The sequence below is a fragment of the Callorhinus ursinus genome, unplaced genomic scaffold (genome assembly GCF_003265705.2).
Source record: "Callorhinus ursinus isolate GAN/ISIS: 27379988/994484 unplaced genomic scaffold, GSC_fseal_2.0 scaffold7, whole genome shotgun sequence".
Taxonomy (NCBI): Eukaryota; Metazoa; Chordata; class Mammalia; order Carnivora; family Otariidae; genus Callorhinus; species Callorhinus ursinus.
Window position 1 is genome coordinate 61,220,204 of NW_027397069.1, and position 24,176 is coordinate 61,244,379.

The following is a 24,176-nucleotide window of genomic DNA, read 5'->3' on the forward strand; positions in this document are numbered from 1 at the left end:
GTGAAAGGGCTACTGAAGGGATCTTGGATTCTCAAGAATGTGGTATAAACAAAGCAAGAAGAGGAATTCCCACTAGCCATCTGGCTAGTGGTAGATATGTAGAATCCATCTGAGACTGCTTCCTGATGTCTGTCCCAGATATCACCAGATTTGTGTTCTCCCTGAAGATCATGTGTCAGTTTGGAGACAGGTGTGTAGCCTCAAATCACAAAACAAATAACAGATTTTATATATAAATCTAATAACAATGTTGTCCACAAGGGGGCACTTGGTATTTAAGCATGCAGAAGGCTGTATTCATTCATTGCAATTGCGTTCATTGAAAAGTATGGCATATCTTGGAGCTGTGATTAATTGTATTCTCGTATTTTTCTCTTATAAGCATTCAGTAGAGTGATTTTTTTTTTACTTGTAGTTTTTATATGTTCTTTAGTATAGTATAGCAATTACCATTGCTTAAAAAGTTGGCTAATAGAGCTTTGTTTTTACTTAGGATAGAAGAAAGGGCCTTAAGAAAAGAAAAAAAAACCAACTAAGTATATTTGCTTTCAGGTATGTAACAGTGTCCTGAAATTTCTTATTCTTACCCTGTTGTTTCAATGTACCGTTGGAAGTGACCCTTTCCAAGCAAATTAAGGCATGAGCATAGGTGAAATATTAAGTACTGATTAGTATCAGAAACAAAACAGCTCCTCTATGATAAGAGAGGAATTAATTTTTCTGTTTGTAATTTCTTTTTGGTTAATTTCCAGTGGAATCTTCAATTTAGCCATGGCTTTAGCATATCTTTTCAGGCTATAGTTTTCTAGTATTTGACCATTAATTATATAATCAGCTAAAACAAGCTCCTTAGAAAGATGAAGAACATTAAGTTTGGGTCTTCTAATGAATTATAAGTAATGCGATGAGAGAATATGTGCCTTTGATAAAACCATTTTGTTAAGAACCTAAAACTGCTTTTAAAAAAGGTATTAATTAATTAATTAATTTAAAAAATTGTCCTGGGGAGAAAACGAGAATACATTCTGGATTTTGTAAAAACTGTATTAGTCATTAAATATCCTGGATCATTAAAAGCAAGGTATTTGTAGTTATCCATTAAAAAATTATTATAAACATCAGAAATCCTTTAAAATTATAAAATTATACTACAGTAACTTCAGTGCTTCTTAATACCTTTTTTTTAGAGCAGTTTTAGATTCTTAACAAAATTGGAAGGAAGGTGCAGAGATTTCTCACATACTGCCTACCCCTACACATGCATAGCCTCTCCATTATCAACATTACTGGAATGAACCTACATTGACTCATCATAATCACCCAAAATCCATAGTTTACCTTAGGGTTTACTCTTGGTGTTATACATTCTCTGGGTTTGGAAAATGTATAATGACATATATCCATCCTTGTAGTATAATATGGAGTATTTTCACTGCCTAAAAATCCTCTGTGCTCCACCTGTTCCTTCCCACTATCCACCCCCAACCTCTGGCAACCATGATCTTTTTATTGTCTGCATAGTTTTGCCTTTTCCAGAATGTCATATAGATGCAGTCATACAGTATATAACCTTTTCAGATTGACTTCTTTCACTTAGTAATATGCATTTAAGATTCCTCCATGTTTTTTTCATGCCTTTATAGTTCATTTGTTTTTAGTGCTGAATATTTCATTGTCTGGATGTAATCATAGTTCATTTATCCATCCACCTACTGAAGGACATCTTGGTTACCTCCAAGTTTTAGCAGCTATGAATAAATATGCAGGTTTTTGTAGGGATCTAAGTTTCAACTCCTTTGAGCAAATACCAAGGAATGCAATCACTAGATCGTATGGTAAGAGTATGTTTAGTTTTGTAAGAAACTGCCAGACTTCTTTTTTTTTTTTGGAAGATTTTATTCATTTATTTGAGAGAGAGAACACTAGCAGGGGGAGAAACAGAGGGAGAAGGACAAGCAGACTCCGTGCTGAGCACAGAGCCTGACGTGGCTCGATCCCATAACCCTGAGATCATGACCTGAGCAGAAATCAAGAGTCCTGGCGCCTGGGTGGCTCAGTTGGTTAAACAACTGCCTTCGGCTCAGGTCATGATCCTGGAATCCCGGGATCGAGTCCCGCATCGGGCTTCCTGCTCGGCGGGGAGTCTGCTTCTCCCTCTGACCCTCTTCCCTCCCATGCTTTCTATCTCTCATTCTCTCTCTCTCTCAAATAAATAAATAAAATCTTTAAAAAAAAAAGAAATCAAGAGTCCTACACTTAACTGACTGAGCCACCCAGGAACTCCTGCCAGACTGTCTTCTAAAGAAGCTGTACCATTTTGCATTCCCACCTGCATTATATGAGAGTTTCTATTGCTCCACATCATCATTGGCATTTGGTATTTTCAGTGTTGTGGATTTTGGCCATTCTCATAGATGAGTAGTGGTATCTCCTTGTGTTTTAATTTGCATTTCCCTGATGACATACGGTGTGGAGCATTTTCTCATGTGCTTATTTTTCATCCGTATATTTTCTTTGATGAGGTATTTGATAAGATCTTTGGTCCATTTTTAAAGCAGGTTGTTGTTGACTTTTAAGAGTTCTTTGTGTATTTTAGGTAACAGTCCATTATCAGATGTGTGTTTTGCAAATATTTTCTCCCAGTGTGTGGCTTGTCTTCTAATTCTCTTGTCATTGTCTTTCATAGAGCAGAAGTTTTTTTAATTTTAATGAAGACCAGCTTATTTATTATTTCTTTCATGGATAGTACCTTTGGTGTTGTATCTAAAAAAGTACCACCATACCCAAGGTCATCTAAGTTTTCTCTTATGTCATCTTCCAGGAGTTATATATTTTTGCATTTTATTTTAATTTTTTAAAGATTTTATTTATTTATTTATTTGAGAGGGCAAGAGAGCGTGAGCAGGGGCAGGGGCAGAGGGAGTGGGAGAAGCAGGCTCCCCACTGAGCAGGGAACCTAATGCTGGGCTCGATCCTAGGACCCTGGGATCATGACCTGAGCCGAAGGCCAATGCTTAACTGACGGAGCCACATCAATCAATAACACAAAACATCCTTTTCTCATAGAAGTTGCCACTTAATTAGTATTCCTAACCCCCTGCTCTCATCATGCCACTTGTTTAATAATTTCTGATAGCTCCCAGCATTTAGCTTCCTGACCCTGGCAGTCTAAGTCTTCTATAACCAGGTCCTTCCTTATTTATCTTACCTTATCTCTTATTTATTGCTCAGATATCTTGCTTTAGCTCTATCATTACCACTAAATAATCATTTGACTCAAGTCTTTGATCAATATATAGCTCCCCTTCTCCCTCTTTTTTTGCCCATTCAAATCCTTCCCCTTTGGGGGATCCTGAATGCTCTAGCCCATGTTGATCAGCCTCTTTCAAAAACTTGTGAGGCATTTATTGTCTGTGTTTCACATTTTGGCATTTAGTCATGTATTGCCTTGAATTTTACCTATTTCATATGTACGTTTCTTGTGTGAATTTCTAGTTTTGGGTCATATCTCATTCAGGTCATCTTTAATATAAAAATAATTTGTATTACAGTAGTTTATTGATAAGCTAATTTCTTTTAGAACTTAGAGTGCATTTTCCCATTGAAACAATATTAAAAAGAGTTAGATTCTCTTTTACATTTATAAAAATGTATTTAACAAGTGATGTAACTAAACCATGTTACTATGGTAGACTAAGCTTGGAATTCTCCTAACAAGGGTCTATACAGCAAAATTTTGAACCACTTCCATCACTCCTTGATTATTTCTTCAAAAACTCTTTATCTTGAGCAGTGGTTTATTTCATAAGGGTTTAATTTTCTATAAGATAACTCAGTTTAACCTCTTAAATTTGTGGGGCTTTCATGGACTTCTTCTGGAGCAAGTTTGTATTTGGGGGAGGGGGACTGCAGGCCATATATGACACCAGTGCATGGTTTTCCAAGACAAATAAGGCCTGCCTGAGAAATATCACCCAGTTATGTTTTAATGGTAACCAAATATGCATAGTGGAGAATTGTCATAACCAAGAGATTTGTATTATCACTGGTGTTATTTTTAGAGACAAGAACTTGCCTTGTTTCAGCTGACCTAATTATTCTATTGATACAGTTTTTTATATTCTAATAAGTATTAACAAGTATCTAGGAGAGAAAATAAGTTTGTAGAGAATTAACTGTTTTTCAGGAGGAGGGTATGAGCTCTAAAATATCTTGCAGTTTTGCTTTGTGAAGATTTAAATCAGCTGCTTCTCTTTTTCTTTAAATGTTTCTTTTAATAACTTAAGTGACCTAAATCATGACCAACAAGGGTTATGTAGAATTCATTTTGGAGATTTTTTTAATGTTAATGTGGTAATGTGTAAGAATATGAGAAATAATTGGAGTTACTGCAAATAATTAGCTATTGGTTTAAGGATTAAATTTAAAAAAATTATTGTTATGTTAATCACCATACATTACATCATTAGTTTTTGAGGTAGTGTTCCATGATTCATTGTTTGTGCATAACACCCAGTGCTCCACGCAGAACGTGCCCTCTTTAATACCCATCACCAGGCTAACCCATCCCCCCAACCCCTTCCCCTCTAGAACCCTCAGTTTGTTTTTCTTAAGGATTAAATTTTTAAACCAAATTGCTGTAATGCAGTACTGCTCTGGCATTTGGCTAAACCTCCACTCAGCTCCAGCTATTTGTGATGAATGGTATTTGGCTTGAGGTCTTAGTTTCCAGAACTGTCCTACTCTGCAATATTTTCTCAGTTCTCCTGGTCATCAACTTTATTGTCTGTTCTTCTACTGTACTGTTGTTACACTGGAATCAGTCATATGAAAAATATATAATAATATTGTTTAGCATGTGTGACCTTTGGAGTCAGATTACCTGGGTTCTTTTTTTTTTTTTTTTTTAGATTTTATTTTTAAGTAATCTCTACATCCAACATGGAGCTCGAGATCAAGTGTCTCATGCTCCACTGACTGAGCCAGCCAGGCACCCCAAACTACCTGGCTTCTAATTCCAGCTCTACCATTTATTATCTGTGTGTCTTTGGACCAGTTACTTAACATCTATCAGATGCAATTTTCTCAACAGTAAAATGGAAATAAATATATTAGCCATCTTCCTGGCTTTTATAAGGATTAAATGAAATAATTTGTGGAAAGCACTTAGCACAAGTACAGACTTGGAATATTGTTAGGGTTAAATAAATATTGTAATTATTATTATTGCTATTACTTAAAAGGTACATATTATAGAATTTGAAGTCACAGAATGTTATGAGGCAGAGGCATTTTCCAGTGAAGAAATTTCTTACTGTTATTTACAACATGAGTACATGTAAAAATTTACTATTTATACTTTCAGAAATACTTAAACACATTACTTAAATGGCTAGAAAAAGAGAAAAGAAGCCTTGAAAATCAAGTGAAAGACTGTGCACTGAGACTGGAACAAGAATCAAAGGTTTGTTTTTATTCTGTACTAGACATTTCTTTGTAACTGCCATTATTTTTAGTATGTTATCTACAAACCTACTATATTATTATCACTAAATACTTAAAAAACTATTTCCTACACTATTTTAAAAAACAGCATAGAGACATAAACTTGACTTAGTAATAGTCTTGCTAATAATGCAAATCCTCTCTGATGTTGGATTCTTTAATTATGTATTTTTCCTCTAGGCTTACCACAAGACCAACAATGAGCGCCGTAGATACCTAGCTGAAATGTCTCGGGTAACTTTTGTTGTCTTCCAAATTTTAAGAGTTTCCTCTTACTGTAAATTACATTTTTCACTTTTTCTAGGCTTTTGATTGGTTTGGTTTGATAAACAAACATATGTTGGAATTATGGGAGAAAATATACCAAGTTTCTAAATATGGAAGGTGAAAAGGAAAATTTATAGGTTTTATAAAAAGGTAAAAAGGAGATAAAAGTTTCCCAGATTAAGGGAATATTTTGCATATTTGCTTCCTTAGTTATCCTTTTAGTTTGATTTATAATTTCTAGAATTCAAGCAAATAAGCAGTTATCCCTCAGTTATCATGAAATTCATGGCATATTATGTCATAATTATTCACAGTGAGGCCTAAGATACTGCACTATTACTAGAAAGGGTGTACTTACAATACAAGATAGGAAAGTGTGTACATACAAATGACAGGACAGGAAAGTGATCAGTAAATTATGAATGATGTTGCACATATTTTCCATAGTTTTTCATTTGCCTTTCAGTTTTATTTATGATGATGTTAGTATTACTGAGTTTTTGTTTTGATGGTGTCAGAGCCAATTTTTATTTATGGCTTCTGATGTCATAGTTTAAAAGTCTTCATCTCAATGTTTCATAACATTTATCACATTTTTTTTAGTACTTGGCTAAATGTTTTACATTTAAATATTTAATCCTTGTTAACTTTATTTTGATATATATTTTAAAATCAGGATATGAGTTTAGTTTTCAATGCACATTATCTAAATGGAAGTGTCCAAAGAGCAGTTGGATATATGAATCTCAGGGTAGAAAAGATAAAAATTGGAGATATAGACATGGAAATTATTAGCATATAGATAGTAAAGGAAGCCATATGAATGAATGAAATGCATCAGGGAGAGTATACAGGGTGAAAAGAAAAGATGGTTTAGAATATAGCTCTGAAGAGTATCAAAGGGATGGTCAGGGGAGGAAGAGCCAAGAAGAAGGTTGGAGTCTTGAGGACATTAACTAGGTGAGGCAAGGAAGTAGAGGACCTTGAGGGCTAAGTTTGCCATAGTCTGCTAATCACTGATCTGGTATTTCCAGAGGATCAGTGAAAGGATGGAGAGGAAGGGAGTTAGGATTGGGGCTTAGAGCTGATAAGGGAATGTATAGAACAATTTGGGAATGAAAGTCAGGGCAGTGGTGGATAAAGGGAGGCTTGGACTTCTTTTCTTTTTCTCTAGTAGTGACTAAGATTAAGTTAGGAAATTGAGACAAAATAGAATCACTCCTGGGGCACCTGGGTAGCTCAGTCATTAAGCATCTGCCCTTGGCTCAGGTCATGATCCCAGGGTCCTGGGATCAAGCCCTGCATTGGGCTCCCTGCTCGGCAGGAAGCCTGCTTCTCCCTCTCCCACTCTCCCTGCTTGTGTTCCCTCTCTCTCTGTGTGTCTCTCTGTCAAATAAATAAATAAAATCTTAAAAAAAAAGTAGAGTCACTCCTGTAGTCTCTTACCCATAAAACAGTCAGTTCACACTTGATGGTCCTGGATACTCAGTTGGCATCACTGCCAACTGAGGCAGACACCCTCATGCCTTTCCTCAGACCATGACTCCACCTGGAATATGCTGCTTTTCATATGTGCCAATTCTGCTTCCTTCAAGTTCTAGCATAAATGCTAACTGCTTTATAAGACCATGATTTGAGGAAAGACCACAGGTTTTGGAGTCATTTAAATTTGGATTAAATCCCAGCTTGGTACCTAATTGTAGTGTGAACTTTTGGGGCCTAATTTCTTTCCTTCTTGGTAGAACAGGAAATCATAGTACTGTCTTGCAGGGGATTTGTAAGTGTTTAGAGATGAAAGGTATATAAAGTGCTGAGTAAAATGCCTGGCCCATAATATGTTCTAAATTCTAGTAAGTGGTGAACATTATTTTCCTATTTTCTTTTCTGATCTCCCTAGCCTCTCTCTCTGTGACGGAGGCATTAGAATTTCTACTTGCCTCAGCCTTCCTCCTTTAGCTTTATTTGTTTATCTGAAAAATTCACTAAGGTGGAATAGGTTCTACTCTGATTATACAGGATCACCGAACATACAATCAAAGCCTATTTTAACAGCTTCCCAGGAAGATGTTAATCCTGTTCCCCAGTATAAATGTTAATAAGGATTTTCACTCTAGAATGAATTGTTAGTCTTTATAGTCAAAATGGTTCTGACCATGTGGATATTAGGGTGATGGGAAAGGTCAACGGATGATCTGCAGTTCCTTCCGTGGTGAATACATAAATAATTGATTCTTAGGTAGATAACTAGAGCTATTTGCTGAGGCTGCTGTTTATACTTCTGCTGTCTTCAGTGTTTTGAATGAAACTGTGAGTTTCCATATCTCAGGATTTTTCTAATTTATGCAATATGTATACAGTATGGACATTGAGTTGTAAGCATATATAGGTTTGTTGCATTACTTAAAAGTCAGGCAGAGGAGAAAGCCACTTTTGGGTTGAGCTGCCAGTCGTCCACGAGCTTCTCTGAGTTTGCTCCCAAGCGCATCTGCAATTTAAAATGTCTCACCCATCCCCCCAAACTAAGCTCTCCAACCCCAGTAACCCCAGAGTCTTATTTGATGTGGACATCGGAGGGGATTGAGTTTGTCGAATTGTCTTAGAATTGTTTGCAGATAGTGTACCCAAAACTGCAGAAAATTTTCATGCAGAGTGTTTACAGGAGAAAAAGGCATTGGACCCACAACTGGGAAACCTCTCCATTTCAAAAGATGCCCTTTCCATCAAATTATTAAGGAATTTGTGATTCTGGGTGGAGACTTCTCAAATCAAAATGGGACAGGTGGAGAAAGTATTTATGGTGAAAAATTTGACAGTGAAAATTGCTATTATAAGCATGATCAGGAAGGTTTATTGAGCATGGCAAATGCAGGCTGCAATACAAATGGTTCTCAATTCTTTATCACAACAGTCCCGACTCCTCACTTGGATGGGAAACATGTGGTATTTGGCCAAGTAATTAAAGGAATGGGTATGGCAAGGATACTGGAAAATGTACAAGTGAAAGGTGAAAAACCTGCCAAATTGTGTGTTATTGCAGAATGCAGAGAATTGAAGGAAGGGGATAATTGGGGCATATTCCCAAAAGATGGCTCTGGTGACAGTCATCCAGACTTCCCTGAGGATGCAGATATAGATTTAAAAGATGTAAATAAAATTTTACTAATAACAGAAGTTGTAAAAAATATTGGAAATATTTTTTTCAAATCTCAGAACTGGGAGATGGCCATTAAAAAATATACAAAAGTTTTAAGATATGTGGAAGGTTCAAAGGCCATTATTGAGCAAGCAGATAGATCGAAGCTGCAACCTACAGTTTTAAGCTGCGTGCTGAATATTGGTGCTTGTAAACTGAAGATGTCAAATTGGCAGGGAGCAATCGACAGTTGTTTGGAGGCTCTTGGAATAGACCCATCCAATACCAAAGCATTGTACCGTAGAGCTCAAGGACGGCAAGGATTAAAAGAATACGATCAAGCATTGGCTGATCTTAAGAAAGCTCAGGAGATAGCACCTGAAGATAAAGCTATCCAGGCAGAATTGCTGAAAGTCGCACAAAAGATAAAAGCACAAAAAGATAAAGAGAAGGCAGCGTATGCAAAAATATTTGCCTAGTAAGAAGTTCGCTTTTACTTAAATATGCATTGATTGTTATATAAAGGGAATAAGAAAATTTAAAGGTTTTTTTTTATTTTTTTTATTTTTTATTGTTATGTTAATCACCATATATTACATCATTAGTTTTTGATGCAGTGTTCCATGATTCATTGTTGGTTCATAACACCCAGTGCTCCATGCAGAATGTGCCCTCCTCAATACCCATCACCAGGCTAACCCATCCCCCCACCCCCCTACCCTCTAGAACCCTCAGTTTGTTTTTCAGAGTCCATCATCTCTCATGGTTCGTCTCCCCCTCTGACATACTCCCCTTTTCTTCCTCTCCTGTTATCTTCTTCTTTTCCTTTTTTCTTAAAATATGTTGTGTTATTTGTTTCAGAAGTACAGATCTGTGATTCAACAGTCAAAGATTTTTGTCCGTTATATATAATCCCTGATGTGTTTCCTTTGATACTTCAGTTTCCCATTGTTTACAGTTTAGGAATACTGAAAAGAGTTCACTCTTAATAAAACAGTGTTACAAAAAAAAAAAAGGCAGAAAGGCTGACTAGAACTTGTAACACATAATAAACTTCTGTTTCCATAAATGTGGAATTTTAGCAGTAGATCTGAGACACTATTGAATATAATGCTTTGGTTTACAGATAATGAACCTGAGGCTGTTCTGTTTCATTGTCGGGCAATTCTAATTATTAGAATTGTTAAAGCATCATGTAATTCTCCTTATTCTCCTTCCTTAAAACGTATTGGTTTTAGTTTCTTCCACTGAAGAACACAGGACAATTCTATATGTCTCCTCTGTGGCAGGTTCTCAAAGATATGAAAACAACCCTTAAGTGTTTCCATAGTTTTTTTTCCCTAAGCTAAAATATTAAATTACCACAAAAGTTACACTAGCAATTCCTTATGTCATAGGTTCCAGACTATCCAGCTCTTTCTGTTGTCTTTTTGGACAACTCTATTTTATTATTATTCATTTGAAAATAGAGCTCCCCAGATTTATTTTTATTTTCTTTTTAAAAGATTTTATTTATTTATTTGAGAGAGAGTGACAGAGAGAGAGAGAGAGAGAGAGAGCATGAGCAGGGGGAGGGGCAGAAGGAGAAGCAGACTCCCTAACAAGCCCGGCTTCGGATGGGGGCGCTCAGGTCTGGGATTCTAGTATCATGATCTGAGCCTAAGGCAGACGCTTAACTGACTGAGCCACCCAGGAACCCTAGAGCTCCCTAGATTTAAATCTAGACTTGAAATATAATCTCAACAGCATAGCTATTAAAATATTGCCACCACCATACTCAATTTTTTCTCCTCTGCTGCCTGAGCAATCATTCTGAAATACAGATATGGTGTTGTTCCCTACTTTTTTTAAAAAGATTTGTTTAGGGGCACTTGGGTGGCTCAGTCACTTAAGCGTCTGCCTTTGGCTCAGGTCATGATCCCAGGGTCCTGGGATTGAGTCCCGCATCAGGCTCCTTGCTCAGCGGGGAGTCTGCTTCTCCCTCTCCCTCTGCTGCTCCCCCTGCTTGTGCTTGCTCTCTCTCTCTCTGACAAATAAATAAATTAAATTAAATTAAAAAAAAAAGACGTATTTATTTGGCAGGGGAGGGGCAGAGAGAGAGGGAGCAAATCCCCAAGCAAACTCCCCACCGAGCATGGAGCCAGACTTGGGCCTGGATCCTAGGACCCTGAGATCAGTACCTGAGCTGAAATCAAAAGTTGGACGCTTAACTGACTGAGCCACCTGGGCGCTCTGGTGATGTTCCCTATTTAAAGCCTTCAGTGATTTTTATTGTCCAAAGGATTTCAGCAAAGCTCAGTGTAGTCTACAAGATCCTTTCCAACACCTGCCTTTCCAGCTGTGTCCCTACTCACACCATGTACTGCAGCCAGACCAACGATATATATGGTCCCTGCATATGTCATGCTGTCTTATACTTGTAGGCCCTTCCTGCTTCTTCTGCCTGGAATGTCCTTTCCTTAGCTCTTAATTGGCTACTCTTCCAGGCCCCCTATGGCTTGAACTAGCATCTGCCTTATGCTTACAAAGCACCTGTGCAAACCTCTGCCAAGGCAGTGAATTGTATAATCTATGTATTATGCTCCAATAGATTGTAAGAACTGTGACTTATCTTTGTGCCCCAGTGCTAAACTGGAGGTGGCACATAGTGGATGCTCAATAGCATTTGCTGAGTGAATAAATGAGTGAATTCCATCTGGTCCAATGTGCCCAAAATTGTCCCACTTAGCAAAGATGATCTAACATCTTCACAAAGATGCTCATCTCTTCCACCAAAATAAAACAGAAACCAACTTTTATTTTACCCCATCTTTTTTTTTTTTTAAAGATTTTATTTATTTATTTGACAGAGAGATAGAGAGCACAAGTAGGCAGAGTGGCAGGCAGAGGGGGAGGGAGAAGGAGGCTCTCTGCTGAGCAGGGAGCCGGACGTGGGCCTTGATCCCAGGACCCCAGGATCATGACCTGAGCCGAAGGCAGCCGCTTAACCAACTGAGCCACCCAGGTGCCCCTATTTTACCCCGTCTTAATAAAACTACTACCTTAGCTTTTCTTTTCTCAAACTTCGTGCAAGGGTGGATATACTCACTGCTTTGCTTTTAGTCTTCGACCTCTTTCAATTCCTTTCTGACCCCCAGCACTGGGCTCTGGCACAGTTTACTTTTTAATAGCCAAACTTAATGACTTCTTTTCAAACCTCCTGGTAGTGTAGACATCTCTGAGGCATTTCATATTGCTAACTATGCTCACTTTTTGAATATCACCCACCTCTTGACTTCCATGCCAGTATTTTTTCAGGGATGGCCTTTAGTAATTCTCCTACCCCTTAAAAGTTGCTTTCTCAAGTTTTTATCATCAACTCTCTTACTTCTCTCTGTGTTCTTACTGAATGATCTCATTTACTCATGTCTTCAATGCCATCTCTAAGGTCACCAGCCTCAACTGTTCCTGTAATGGAAATTTTACTTATACCACCTACAGAAAGTCTCCACTTTTGTATCACAGAAGTGTCTCAAAACAAACAAAAATGAAAATATGATCTTGTTTTTCCATTTCCACTCTATTGTCATATCTTTCTTAATGGCAGAGTATATAATTTATTTTGAGTGTCTGTTATGAAAACTTTTAATGATCTTTATACCACAAAGATGATATGATTTTCACAATTTCCTCTATATTTATTTTAAAAATCACATGGAATGTAGGATTGAGATAAAGGAGTTTCCATAATCTTTAGAAGCCTTTTAATACTGGAGAAGGCCAGAATTTCCCATTATGCTCTAGCTTCCTTTATGCATACCACTTAAGGGCCTGGTTATAAAAGAGTTAATTGAGAATGGACTGTTCCTCTTATCTCCAAAATCAGTCATGAAATAAGAGGACAAATGCTCAAATGTTTGTATTTCAGGTCTCTGACTCATACCAAGTTTCTAAAAGGCAACAGATGGATCAACTGCCTAGAATGAAAGAGAATCTAGTGAAAATGTAAGTCTAACTATATCTTTCCTTTCTAATTAATTATATTTGCATGTGAATGATACTGACAAAACAGGTGTGCATTATATTTTGGAAGTTGAACTTCTAGATTTTTTAGCAACGATATAAGATAACAAACAGATGGTAAAAGAACTTAAAGAAATTTATGCTCTCTATTCACTATTTATATACATTTTTGTAGATCCCAAGAATATGTTTTGTCTTCCAACAAGATAAGTTCTTACTTTCTAAGCTAAAACAATATGCTACCCAAAAGGAGCCTAAATCTACACCATTAACAATATAAATACAATTAAATTACCAGCCTTAACTTTTTTACAGATGAAATATAGACACTGAAATTAGTGTAGAAGACAATGCAGCATCATTGGAAAACTGTGTTTTCCAATGCAAACAAAAATAATTTAGGATGAATAAAGAACAGAGGAATGTTTTATGGGTTTAGGAGGTTATATCTACACATAATTTTTCCTGTTCTGTGCTATGTACAGAATAATTAACCAGGCAATCCTTGTCTTATATAACCTTTTCTATGTAGGTGAATATATTCATATATAACTTAACAATATCAAAAGAGTAAACCAGGATATAAATTAGCTGTAAGTCAGAATTCTTTTCAAATACAGGCATAAAAGGTATATGCAATATAACAAGTGTTTTTTGGTGGAGATTCATGGGATAGCAACATTTTGTCCAATATATGGCTAGATGGATAAAAGTGTGTTCTTCCTTGAGTAGTCATAAATATTTTAAATTATAACTTATCCTGTACATTTAATATCAATAGAAATACAGTAAAAACATTAAATTCTGGAAAATGACTTCCCTCTGAAAACTATTATACCTGGGGGGCCCCAAGACCAGTCCCATGTTCAGTGATTTGCTAGAACAACACACAAGACTCAGCATATATTTGTGCATACAGCTGGGATGTATTACAGCCAAAGGATACAAAGAAAACTCAACAAAGGAAAAAGGTGTATGGGGTGAAGTTTGGAGGAAACTAGGCACAAGCTTTTAAAAGTCCTCTAGTGTGGTCACATAGGACACACTTTGCTCCTCCAGCAGTAGGTCGTGGAACAATGTGTGACAACACATGAAATTTGATCTTCCAGGGAAATTCAACAGATACTTAGTGCCCATGTTTTTTACTGGGGGCCAGTCGTGTAGGTACCCTCTGCTTAGCACATACCAAATTCCAGACTTCCAGAAGGAAAACATGTTCACAGAAACCATATTATTTGTACAGGTTAAGTACAGTAAGCCATTCTTTTTCATTTAAGGAAAATTTTATATCAGTGTAGGGAACTTTTTACCACTAAGTTCCCAGACACCAGCCAGGGGCCAGCCTTGAAAGAAGGCCTTTCTAGTTTCAGGCCTGCTATAGTAACTCTTTCTGCACAGTCACCTTACATATTTCTTTTTTATTTTTACCATTTATCTGCCAATTAATATTTCTTTTTTATTTTTATATTTATCTTCCAATTATATTTTAGAAAGATAATACCTCTTTTATTCAAATATTCTTAAATAATAGAGAAATATTTTGAAAATACGAATAAAACTCATTCTACTCATGTATTAACACACATACACATCTATATCACTATACTATAGGTCTATTAGGGCAGTTTAGTTTTCCACTGATGCTGTTGTAGGTTGGATCTCTCAGGGAGCAGACTCTGAAACGGAAATCAGCATGTAGGAAGTTTACTCTTAAGCATTCTTAGAATGAGTACGTCGAGGAGAAGGGAAGGAAATAGATTTGGGCAGAGAGAATAGGGCTACAGTGCAGCTGCAGTCTCATGTATCAAGCTGATTCATCAGTGAATGAAGTATGGACTTTCTCTTCCTCTGATGGGGTGACCTACCCTGAGAATCAGAACCCAGTTTGTCATATCCTTTCTTTTTTCTTTTTTTTTAAGATTTTATTTATTTATTTGACAGAGAGAGAGCACAAGTAGGCAAAGCAGCAGGCAGAGGGAGAGGGAGAAGCAGACTCCCCGCTGAGCAGGGAGCCCGATGCGGGGCTCAATCCCGGGACCCTGGGACCATGACCTGAGCTGAAGGCAGCCGCTTAACCAGCTGAGCCACCCAGGCCCCCCTGTCATATCCTTTCTAGGCCATGTATAAATGGTTCTCATCCACATAACTGTCAAATTGGTCAAGGTGGTACTAAAAGACACTCAAGTAGATGACCTGGATGCCAAACCCATTCCTCTTTGCCCCCTGCTATATCATCCTGATGATCAGTTTCTCTTTGGGGCCCTCCATGCCGTAGGTCTGAACTGAGCTGGAGGTGCTGGTGCATCACAAGATTACTGAGCAGGTATCCCAGACCACATCATCCACCTGCTCAGTAGGCTTGTCTGTGCCCTCTGGCACTGCACATGCTTGATCTTGGATATGTCACTTCCATCTTTGGTAGAGCCTAATGTTGAATACAGTAACTGTCACTTCCATCTTTGGTAGAGCCTAATGTTGAATACAGTAACTGTCACTTCCATCTTTGGTAGAGCCTAACGTTGAATACAGTGCCTGGCATAAATAGGTGTTTACTAATTTTTTAATGAATGCATGAGTGAATAAAGGGTCATACAAATGGGAAAAAACCTCTCCACTTTCTGGAAATATTAATAGACCAAATAACTCAAATAATAGAAACATTTCTATATACATATAACCTTCCAAATTAGGTATATATAATTGGTACTACTTTAAAGTATTGTTCTGAGTTATTGCCTCAATTCTGGAACTTGGTACACTTTTTGATTCAAGTTTTAGTCTTTAAACCAAGTTTTAGTGTTAAGTACCTCACAGAGGAGGATATCCAAATGGCCAATGGACTCAACACCATTACTTATTCAGTGGAATGCAAGTTAAAATTATGAGAGGCCACCACAAATTTTAAAATTGATGATTCCAAGTGTTGTCAAAGATATGAAGTGTAAATTTATGCAACCACTTTGGAATAGTGTTTAGTATTACTTTCTACATTTAGCTGATCATACACCTACTCTATAACCCAACAGTTACACTCTTAGTTATGTACCTAACAGAATGGTGCATATATTTATACCAAAAAAAACCTGTGCAAGAATGTTCATAACAGCTTTATTCATAACAACCATAAACTGAATTCAAATATCTATCAGTAGTAGATCAGATAAAATTTTTTGAGAGACATATATTCATACATATATGTTATTCTTATATAAAAACAAATATTCATATATTTATTAATAGTAACATGAATATATTATAAATATATATGAATAATACAACAATAAAAACAAACTACAGTTCACACAACATCATGGATAATTATAACGGTTTTGTGGAAAAGAGGCCAGAAATAAAAGAATACATATAATATGATTCTATTTATGTGATGTTCAAAGACAGGCACAACTAAACTGTGTTGTCAGAAGACAGGATAGTGGTTACCAAGGGGAAGGAGAAGGGGAATGATAATTGGGAGGAGCACAAGGTCTTCCAATGTGATGGCAATGTTCTGTTTGTTGACCTGGGTGTGTTACATGAGTATTTGCTTTATTATAAAGCAAATCTTACATCTCTATTTTGTGTACTTTTCTATATATGTTATACTTAAGGCAGTGTTTTAGAAATTAAGTTTTAGTGGCATTTAATGTTTGCTTTAGTTGATATTCTTACATATGCTAATGTTAAATATTGACTTATGGAGTTTTCCTATGTTCAGAATAAATGAGAGCATTAGAAAATACCCACATGGGGTACCTGGGTGGCTCAGTTGGTTGAGTGTCCGACTCTTGATTTCAGCTCAGGTCATGATCTCACCGTCATGAGATCAAGCCCTGCATCGGGCTATGCACTGGGCATGGAGCCTGCTTAAAATTCTCTCTCTCCGCTCCCTCCGCCCCTCCCCACACCCAGCTCACATGCACACTCTTTCTCCTTCTCTTAGAAAGAAAAGAAAGAAAGGAAGAAAAAAGAAAGAAAATACCCATTTGATTGTGATATGCTATTAAAAAAATCTTTCAAAGAGGGATATTGAATATTAGCTATTGCATATATTCCTACTTTGTGAAACCATAGTCATAAAATGAACAAGATATCTATACTGCTATTAAAAGATGTATTCTAGAGATCCTTACATATACTTATTTGAAAAAAGGATATGGGGCACCTGGCTGGATCAGTCAGTGGAGCTTGCGACTCTTGATCTCAGGGTTGTAAGTTCAAACCCCACATTGGGTGTACAGATGACTTAAAAATAAAATCTTAAAAGGATAAATAAGAGATAATCATCTTTAAGATAAATAGGAGAAATCATCTCCTTAGGATGAGGTTTGGAAGTTGCTAAGTTAATAGGTAACCTTATGACTATGATTATGGCATGTATTAACTATAAAAAATCATATTCCTGCAAGCAAAGACTTCAAAAGCTGATACCACAAGCAGTGGTTCATAAACGTAGAAAACCATAATTTTTTTTCCTTTAGTGTGAACATCCTCATTTTTTTTCTCCTTAGAAGTGTTTCAGAGTGATTAAAAGCTCTAAAGAAGAAAATAAGGCAATCCTTAGTGCCCTAGAATTACAGGACCTGAGGGAAATTGATTCTGGGACTCATTAAGAGACAGATTGTTTAGGGAACCCCCTTTTGAAAAGAGAAGCAGCTAGAGTAGAGAAAATACAACCAAAATATCCAACATTAAGGGAATAATTCAATTAACTATGATGATGTATATAAAGTTACAAAAAAATCACATTCTAGGAAAATATATAATTGACACAGGAAAATTTTTACCTATAGTAGCAATTAAAAATTATAATTCAAAATAGTATAGTGGGGTAATAAGTTATGGATAACTTGTATTTATATTTTCTGGTATTTTCTGTAAGAATATGTGTACTTTTAACACAACTTATAAAGCACCCAGCTCATAAAGGGCATTCAAGATATGGCACTGTTTTTATAAGGTTCCATTGGTTCTACTAAGGGAAGAACAACGAAGATTTTAAATAAACATAGAAAAAACCTAAACCTTGATAACTTCATTTGGGACTAGATGTATAAAGGAAGTCAAGGTAATTATTTATGGGATACTTGTGTCTAATTGCTTTAGTGTTTCCATTTGTTTTCTCATCTCACATTTAGGTCTTTCGTCCATTTTGAATTTATTTTTGTGTATGGTGTAAGAAAGTGGTCCAGTTTCATTCTTCCACATGTTGTTATCAAAAATTTACCCTTTTAAAGCGAAACTCATTGCTTTTTGGTATATTCACAAAGTTGCACAACCATCACCGCTATGTGCTTAAAGAACATTTTCATCTCCCTCCAAAACCCCTTTATCCATTAGCATTCACTCTCCATTCCTCCCTCCCCCTTGCCCCTGGCAATTGCTAATCTACTTTCTGTCTCTATATATTTATTTATTCTTATTATTTCATATAAATGGAAACAAATAATATGTGGCCTTATGTGCCTGACTTTGTCACTTAGCATAATTTTTCAAGGTTCTTCATGTAGGAGCATATATCAGTACCTTATTACTTTCTGTGGCTGAATAATATTCCAGTTCTTGGATCTGTCACATTTTGTTTGTCCATTAATCAGTTGGTGGACATTTAGGTTGTTTACACCTTTTGACCATTATGAATAATGCTGCTATGAACATTCTTACACAAGTTTTTGTGCATATATGTTTTTAATTCTGTTGGATATATGCCTTGGAATAGAATTGCTGAGTCAATTGATAACTGTTTTATCTTTTTAAGGAACTGCCAAACTATTTTCCAGAGCGACTGCACCATTTTATTTTCCCTTTAGCAATGTATGAGGGTTCCAATTTCTCCAAATCTTTATCAACATTTGTTATTGTCCTTTTTAAAAAAATTTTTATTGTTATGTTAACCACCATACATTACATCATTAGTTTTGGATGTAGTGTTCCATGATTCATTGTTTGTGCATAACACCCAGTGCTCCACGCAGAACGTGCCGTCTTTAATACCCATCACCAGGCTAACCCATCCCCCACCCCCAGAACCCTCAGTTTGTTTTTCAGAGTCCATCATCTCTCATGGTTCGTCTCCCCCTCCTGCTATCTTCTTCTTCTTTTTTTTTTCTTAACATATATTGCATTATTTGTTTCAGAGGTACAGATCTGTGCTTCAACAGTCTTGCACAATTCACAGCGCTCGCCATAGCACATACCCTCCCCAGTGTCTATCACCCAGCCACCCCATCCCTCCCACCCCCCCCACCACTCTAGCAACCCTCAGTTTGTTTCCTGAGATTAAGAATTCCTCATATCAGTGAGGTCATGATACATGTCTTTCTCTGATTGACTTACTTCGCTCAGCATAACACCCTCCAGTTCCATCCATGTCGTTGCAAATGGCCAGATCTCATTCCTTTTGATGGCTGCATAATATTCCATTGTGTACAAATACCACATCTTCTTTATCCATTCATCTGTTGATGGACATCTTGGCTCTTTCCACAGTTTGGCTATTGTGGACATTGCTGCTATGTCCTTTTTTTAAATTTTTTTTTAGCCATCCCAGTACTTGTGAAGTGGTATCTCATTGTAGTTTTGATTTGTACTTCCCCAAAGATTAATGATGTTAAGCATCTTTTTGTGTACTTGCTTGCCATTTGTATATCTTCTTTGGAGAAATGTCTGTTCAAGTCTTTTGCCCATTTTTTAAAGATTTTATTTATGTATTTGAGAAAGAGAAAGAGAGAGAGCAAGCACAAGCAGGGGGAGCAGCAGAGGGAGAGGGAGAAGCAGGCTCCCCACTGAGCAGGGAGCCCAAAGCAGGGCTCCATCCCAGGACCCTAGGATCATGACCTGAGCTGAAGAGAGATGCTTAACCTACTGAGCCACCTATGCGCCCCCTTTTGCCCATTTTTAAATTGGATTGTTGTCTTGTTTTGTTATAAGGGTACTTATATATTCTGGTTACTAGACCTTATCAGATACATGTTTTGCAAATATTTTCCTAAATTCTTTGTTGTTATTTTTTCTTTCTTGATGATGTCCTTTGAGGCACAAAAGTTTTGATTTGGATGAAGGCCAGTTGACCTTGGCTTCCTAGGATTTTTTGCCTAATCCAAGAGCACAAAGATTTATACATATGTTTTCTTCTAAGAGTTTTATAGTTTTAGGTCCTTTTTGATTCATTTTTTTATGATTGCTTTTATTTATTTTTTTAAATTTTATTTTATTATGTTATATTAGTCACCATTGATTCATTTTTGAGTCAATTTTTGTATAGTGTGAGACTGGGATCCAGTTTCAGTCTTTTGCACGTGTCTATCCCATTGTCCTAGCACCATTTGTTCTAGAGACTATTCTTCCCCATTTGATTGTCCTTGCACCCTTTTAAAAAATCATCCATAAACATACGAGTTTATTTCTAGACTCTCAGTTCTACTCCATTGATTTATAAGTCTGTCCTTATGCCAGTGCCATGCTGTCTTGATGACTAGGTTTTCACTAAGTTTTGAAGTAAGTGTGATTACTCCAACTTAATTATTCCTTTTCTTCTTCTTCTCCTTTTTTTTTTTTTTAAAGATTTTATTTATTTGAGATAGAGAATAAGAGCATGAGCTAGGAGACAGAGGGAGAGGGAGAAGCAGGCTCCCCACTGAGCAGGGAACCCTATGCTGGGCTCAATCCCAGGACCCTGGGATCATGACCTGAGCTGAAGGCAGCTGCTCAACTGAGTGAATTAGGTGCCCCTAATTCTTCTTTTTCAAGATTGTGTCGGTTATTCAGAGTCCCTTTAATTCCCATATGAATTTTAGGGTCAGTTTTTCAATTTCTTCATAGGAATACCACAAAGCTGGGGAAAGAGGGCTAGGGCAAGTTAAAATGCTACAAAGGTCAGTGTTTTTGCTGAGTTTCAGCTCTGTGTGTGTTGGGGTGTGGGTGTGGTGTGTAATGTGTTTAATAAATTCTCCAGGATTGCTCCAAGTCCTTGGTTAATTTCCAGAGCTCTGAAAAAGTTGCTTCTGACCATTTTTGCCAATTTTTCCATTGCTTTTATAGAGGAAAGAATTTTCTAAAAATCATTCTGTCATTTTTCCTGACATCATTCCCTGAGTAAAATATTTTTGAAAAACCCCTTGCAGGGAATTGAAGCTGACTCTACTCTTAAGTAAGAGTGTGGGGAAGTTGGCTTTACAAAGATATATAAATCAATAAAGGAAAGATGGTCCCATGGAAATCCAAGAACAGGAATTCCAATATAACTAAGCCCACAGATATTAAAACTAGAGTTCAAGGAAGCTTTAAAGTCTGAGCAGAACTTCATAGTTCTTCACTTTAGTGGTCTGCCATACAGAAAAGTAGTTAAAGGCATAGACTTTGAACTCAGCCTTTCTGGATTCAAATTCTAGATCCACTTACTAAGTGTATAACCTTGTTTTTCCTCATCTATTTAACAGGGCTAATAATAGTACATACATCATAGGGATTTTGTGAGGTTGATATGAATCAGTTAATAAATAGGATTTAGAACAGTTCCTGATATAAATTATGTGCTTTAAAAATGTTGCTGTTTTTACTTCAACTAGTTCAGTCTCTACTTCACTTTTCTTCTCATTACCAACTGCCATCATCACTCTTTATATCTTTTTAATATCACAGACCTTGGTATGTCTTAGTTTCAATTTTATTATAATTTTAGGTAACATACTTTGGCTTACTCATGGATCCTTATTTCTTTATTCTTTCTGCCCTACTTTGTGGCTTCTCTCTATTTTCTTAGCTTTAATTCACATTTCCAGAGGCAGTATCAGAATGGTCTATCTCATCCCTCTTTGGTCAGAGCTTTTTACATTAGGCCACTTCATGGACTCCTTCCTGGCCTTTGGATTATTTGCCCTTGAGTTGGTTTCCTCTCTATCTGTAATGAGATAATATGGTATAATATATGGCTGTTTAGGATGGTACAATAAGCATATGATGTTTTTGTTGTACACAATGATGACTAAAAAATAATGATTAAAACTTCTTTTATTTCAGGGGAAGATATAATCCAGTTAATCAGAAGACAATGAATGCCAAGAGAGGACCAGTAAAAAAGATTACGAGATCAACCCATCTTCCAAAACTCAATCTATAATTCTAGAACTGGGTGGATTTCTATTTCTTCCCTCTTTTCATCTATAATATTCAACTTGTGAAGTTAATGTGGAACACATTTTCAGGGAATGAAGTAGACAAGAAAGAGCTATCGAACTTCTCTTTAGCTCCTCTTCCAGAAGTTTGTCCCTTTGTCTGTATGAAAGTAATTTTTTAAGTGATCCTACAATATCTAATAGCATTGCTTATGATTTTAAAAATATCCTAGAAAGTCTGAAGGTTGGCATTATTACACTTACTTTTAATAATATATCCATAATCTGTGCTGATAGTAATAGTGCTATTATATTTGGTTTCTGTCAGCTGTTGACTGTCAGCTAAAAATGTGAATTTGTCAAAACATTTTGCTCTTATAGGCCATATTATGTTCAGGTCTTTTAAACTTATGGTTTAAACAAAGCTACAAATCAGATGGGTTTTGATTTGAACTATCATGGTGTTATGGAAATAGCCTTCAATCAGTAATCAGCTTGGTTATAATTTCCACCCTGCCCTGAACTTAGGAGGTCTTGGGCAGGTTCCTTCATCTCATCTTTATTTCCCACATCTGTAAAATGATGGAGGCAAATGATATAACTTCTAAGGTTTGTACTTTGCTAGAAAACCAATATTTATTCGACTACAAGGTCCTACTACTTAGCATATAGTGATTTAAATCATTTTATGATGTTTCTTAATTCATAGTGATGGCCTAATTCTTTAGACCAAACATTGCAGTGTTCACAATACTTAAGTCTCAGTGTGGAGATAGAGTGAGGAGAGAAGGGTTTGATATAATTTACCGAATTTTTCTATTTATGTTTAGGTTGTTTTGTAACTATTATCTAGGTTTGGAACATACCTATGATTTATTTGCCCAACTTAATAAGTAAAATTATTGGACTTTATATTTCCAGAAATAACTCATAGCTAACTTAGTTTCCAGCTAATGGTGTTCTCACCTTATATCTGGAACTAAAACTTAACTTCTATTCAGTATCAACAGTAATGAATACTAAATGCATTTCTATAATAACTTTTATAGATATTCACTTTCTTTTTCTAAGGAAGAATTCATAAATTTCATATAGACAAATAATTCTTGTATGTGGCTTTATAAAGTATACAGAAAAACATAAAATAACTTTCTACAAATTATTCCAAATGGGAACTATTTGGAAATATCTCCCCTGTTCTTTTTTTTTTTTAAGATTTTATTTAATTTATTTGAGAGAGAGAGTGAGAGAGGGGTAAGGGACAGAGGGAGAAGCAGATCCCTTGCTGAGCAGGGAACCCAATGCGGGGCTTGATCCTGGGACTCTAGGATCATGACTTGAGCCAAAGGTAGACACTTAACCAACTGAGCCACACAAGCGCCCCATCTCCCCTGTTCTTAAGCTAACTACGGAGATCAGACACGGTGACCCATATTATTAAACAAATATTAGATTTTTAAATCTTATACAATCTTTCTTAGCATTAGCAGCAAACTGATGACTTAAATTTTCATAATATTTATAATCACAGAGTCATCACTGAAAAATAAATTTATTTCTATCATACAGAGCAAGCCATTGTAAGGATTGGATTTGGAATATTTAAATTTATCTCCATCACTAGGATGGGATATTAGTTGAATATCTTACTATGGGGACTCTGTCATGTTTAAGTAACAGCTCTGCAGGAGCTACTCTGGGATACTTTACAATGACAGAAAAGGCCTGTCTTAAACAGAGGGAGAGGGTAGCATAAAGAACTGATATGGGGGACTCTCTAAGTTCTACTACCAGCGTTGCCACTTCTAAGCTTCTGACATTGAGTAAGTCACTTTTCATTGCCTCACTTTCATCATTTATAGAATTGGGAATAAATTTCTGTGCAGATCAAGGATACTGTGTATTTATTTGTTTACTTTTTTAAGCCCTATTTCTAAAAAAGATTGTGTTAGCTTTTACTAAATGTAGAGGTATAAAAACAGTGGTCATAAGATAACAGATAAAAGTTAATGTTTTGTAAGAATTCCCAACTAAGAAAAGCTCTAGCTTTTAAGCTTTCTAGCAATCATCACAAAGAAGGAATGAATTATACAGCTCTCATTTGTTTTGTAGAAGGAAGATACAAGTAGAGAAAAAGTTTTACCTAATTCTGAGCTTTA

General features: G+C 36.3%; 1 protein-coding gene and 1 pseudogene across 4 annotated transcripts in view; both read left to right on the forward strand.

Moving 5' to 3' along the window:
- CCDC169 (coiled-coil domain containing 169) overlaps nucleotides 1-23,908 on the forward strand; it is a 45,054-nt gene extending 21,146 nt beyond the window's left edge. For all 4 annotated transcript variants that reach the window (XM_073894679.1, XM_025875035.2, XM_025875033.2 and 1 more), the window contains 4 exons: nucleotides 5,366-5,464; nucleotides 5,686-5,739; nucleotides 12,813-12,889; nucleotides 21,923-23,908. In XM_073894679.1, coding sequence (XP_073750780.1) covers nucleotides 5,366-5,464; nucleotides 5,686-5,739; nucleotides 12,813-12,889; nucleotides 21,923-22,022 — 330 coding nt within the window. In that variant the 3' untranslated portion in view covers nucleotides 22,023-23,908. The remainder of the gene's footprint in view (nucleotides 1-5,365; nucleotides 5,465-5,685; nucleotides 5,740-12,812; nucleotides 12,890-21,922) is intronic.
- LOC112826759 (peptidyl-prolyl cis-trans isomerase D pseudogene) lies at nucleotides 7,190-9,920 on the forward strand (annotated as a pseudogene).
- Nucleotides 23,909-24,176: the final 268 nt, after the last annotated feature.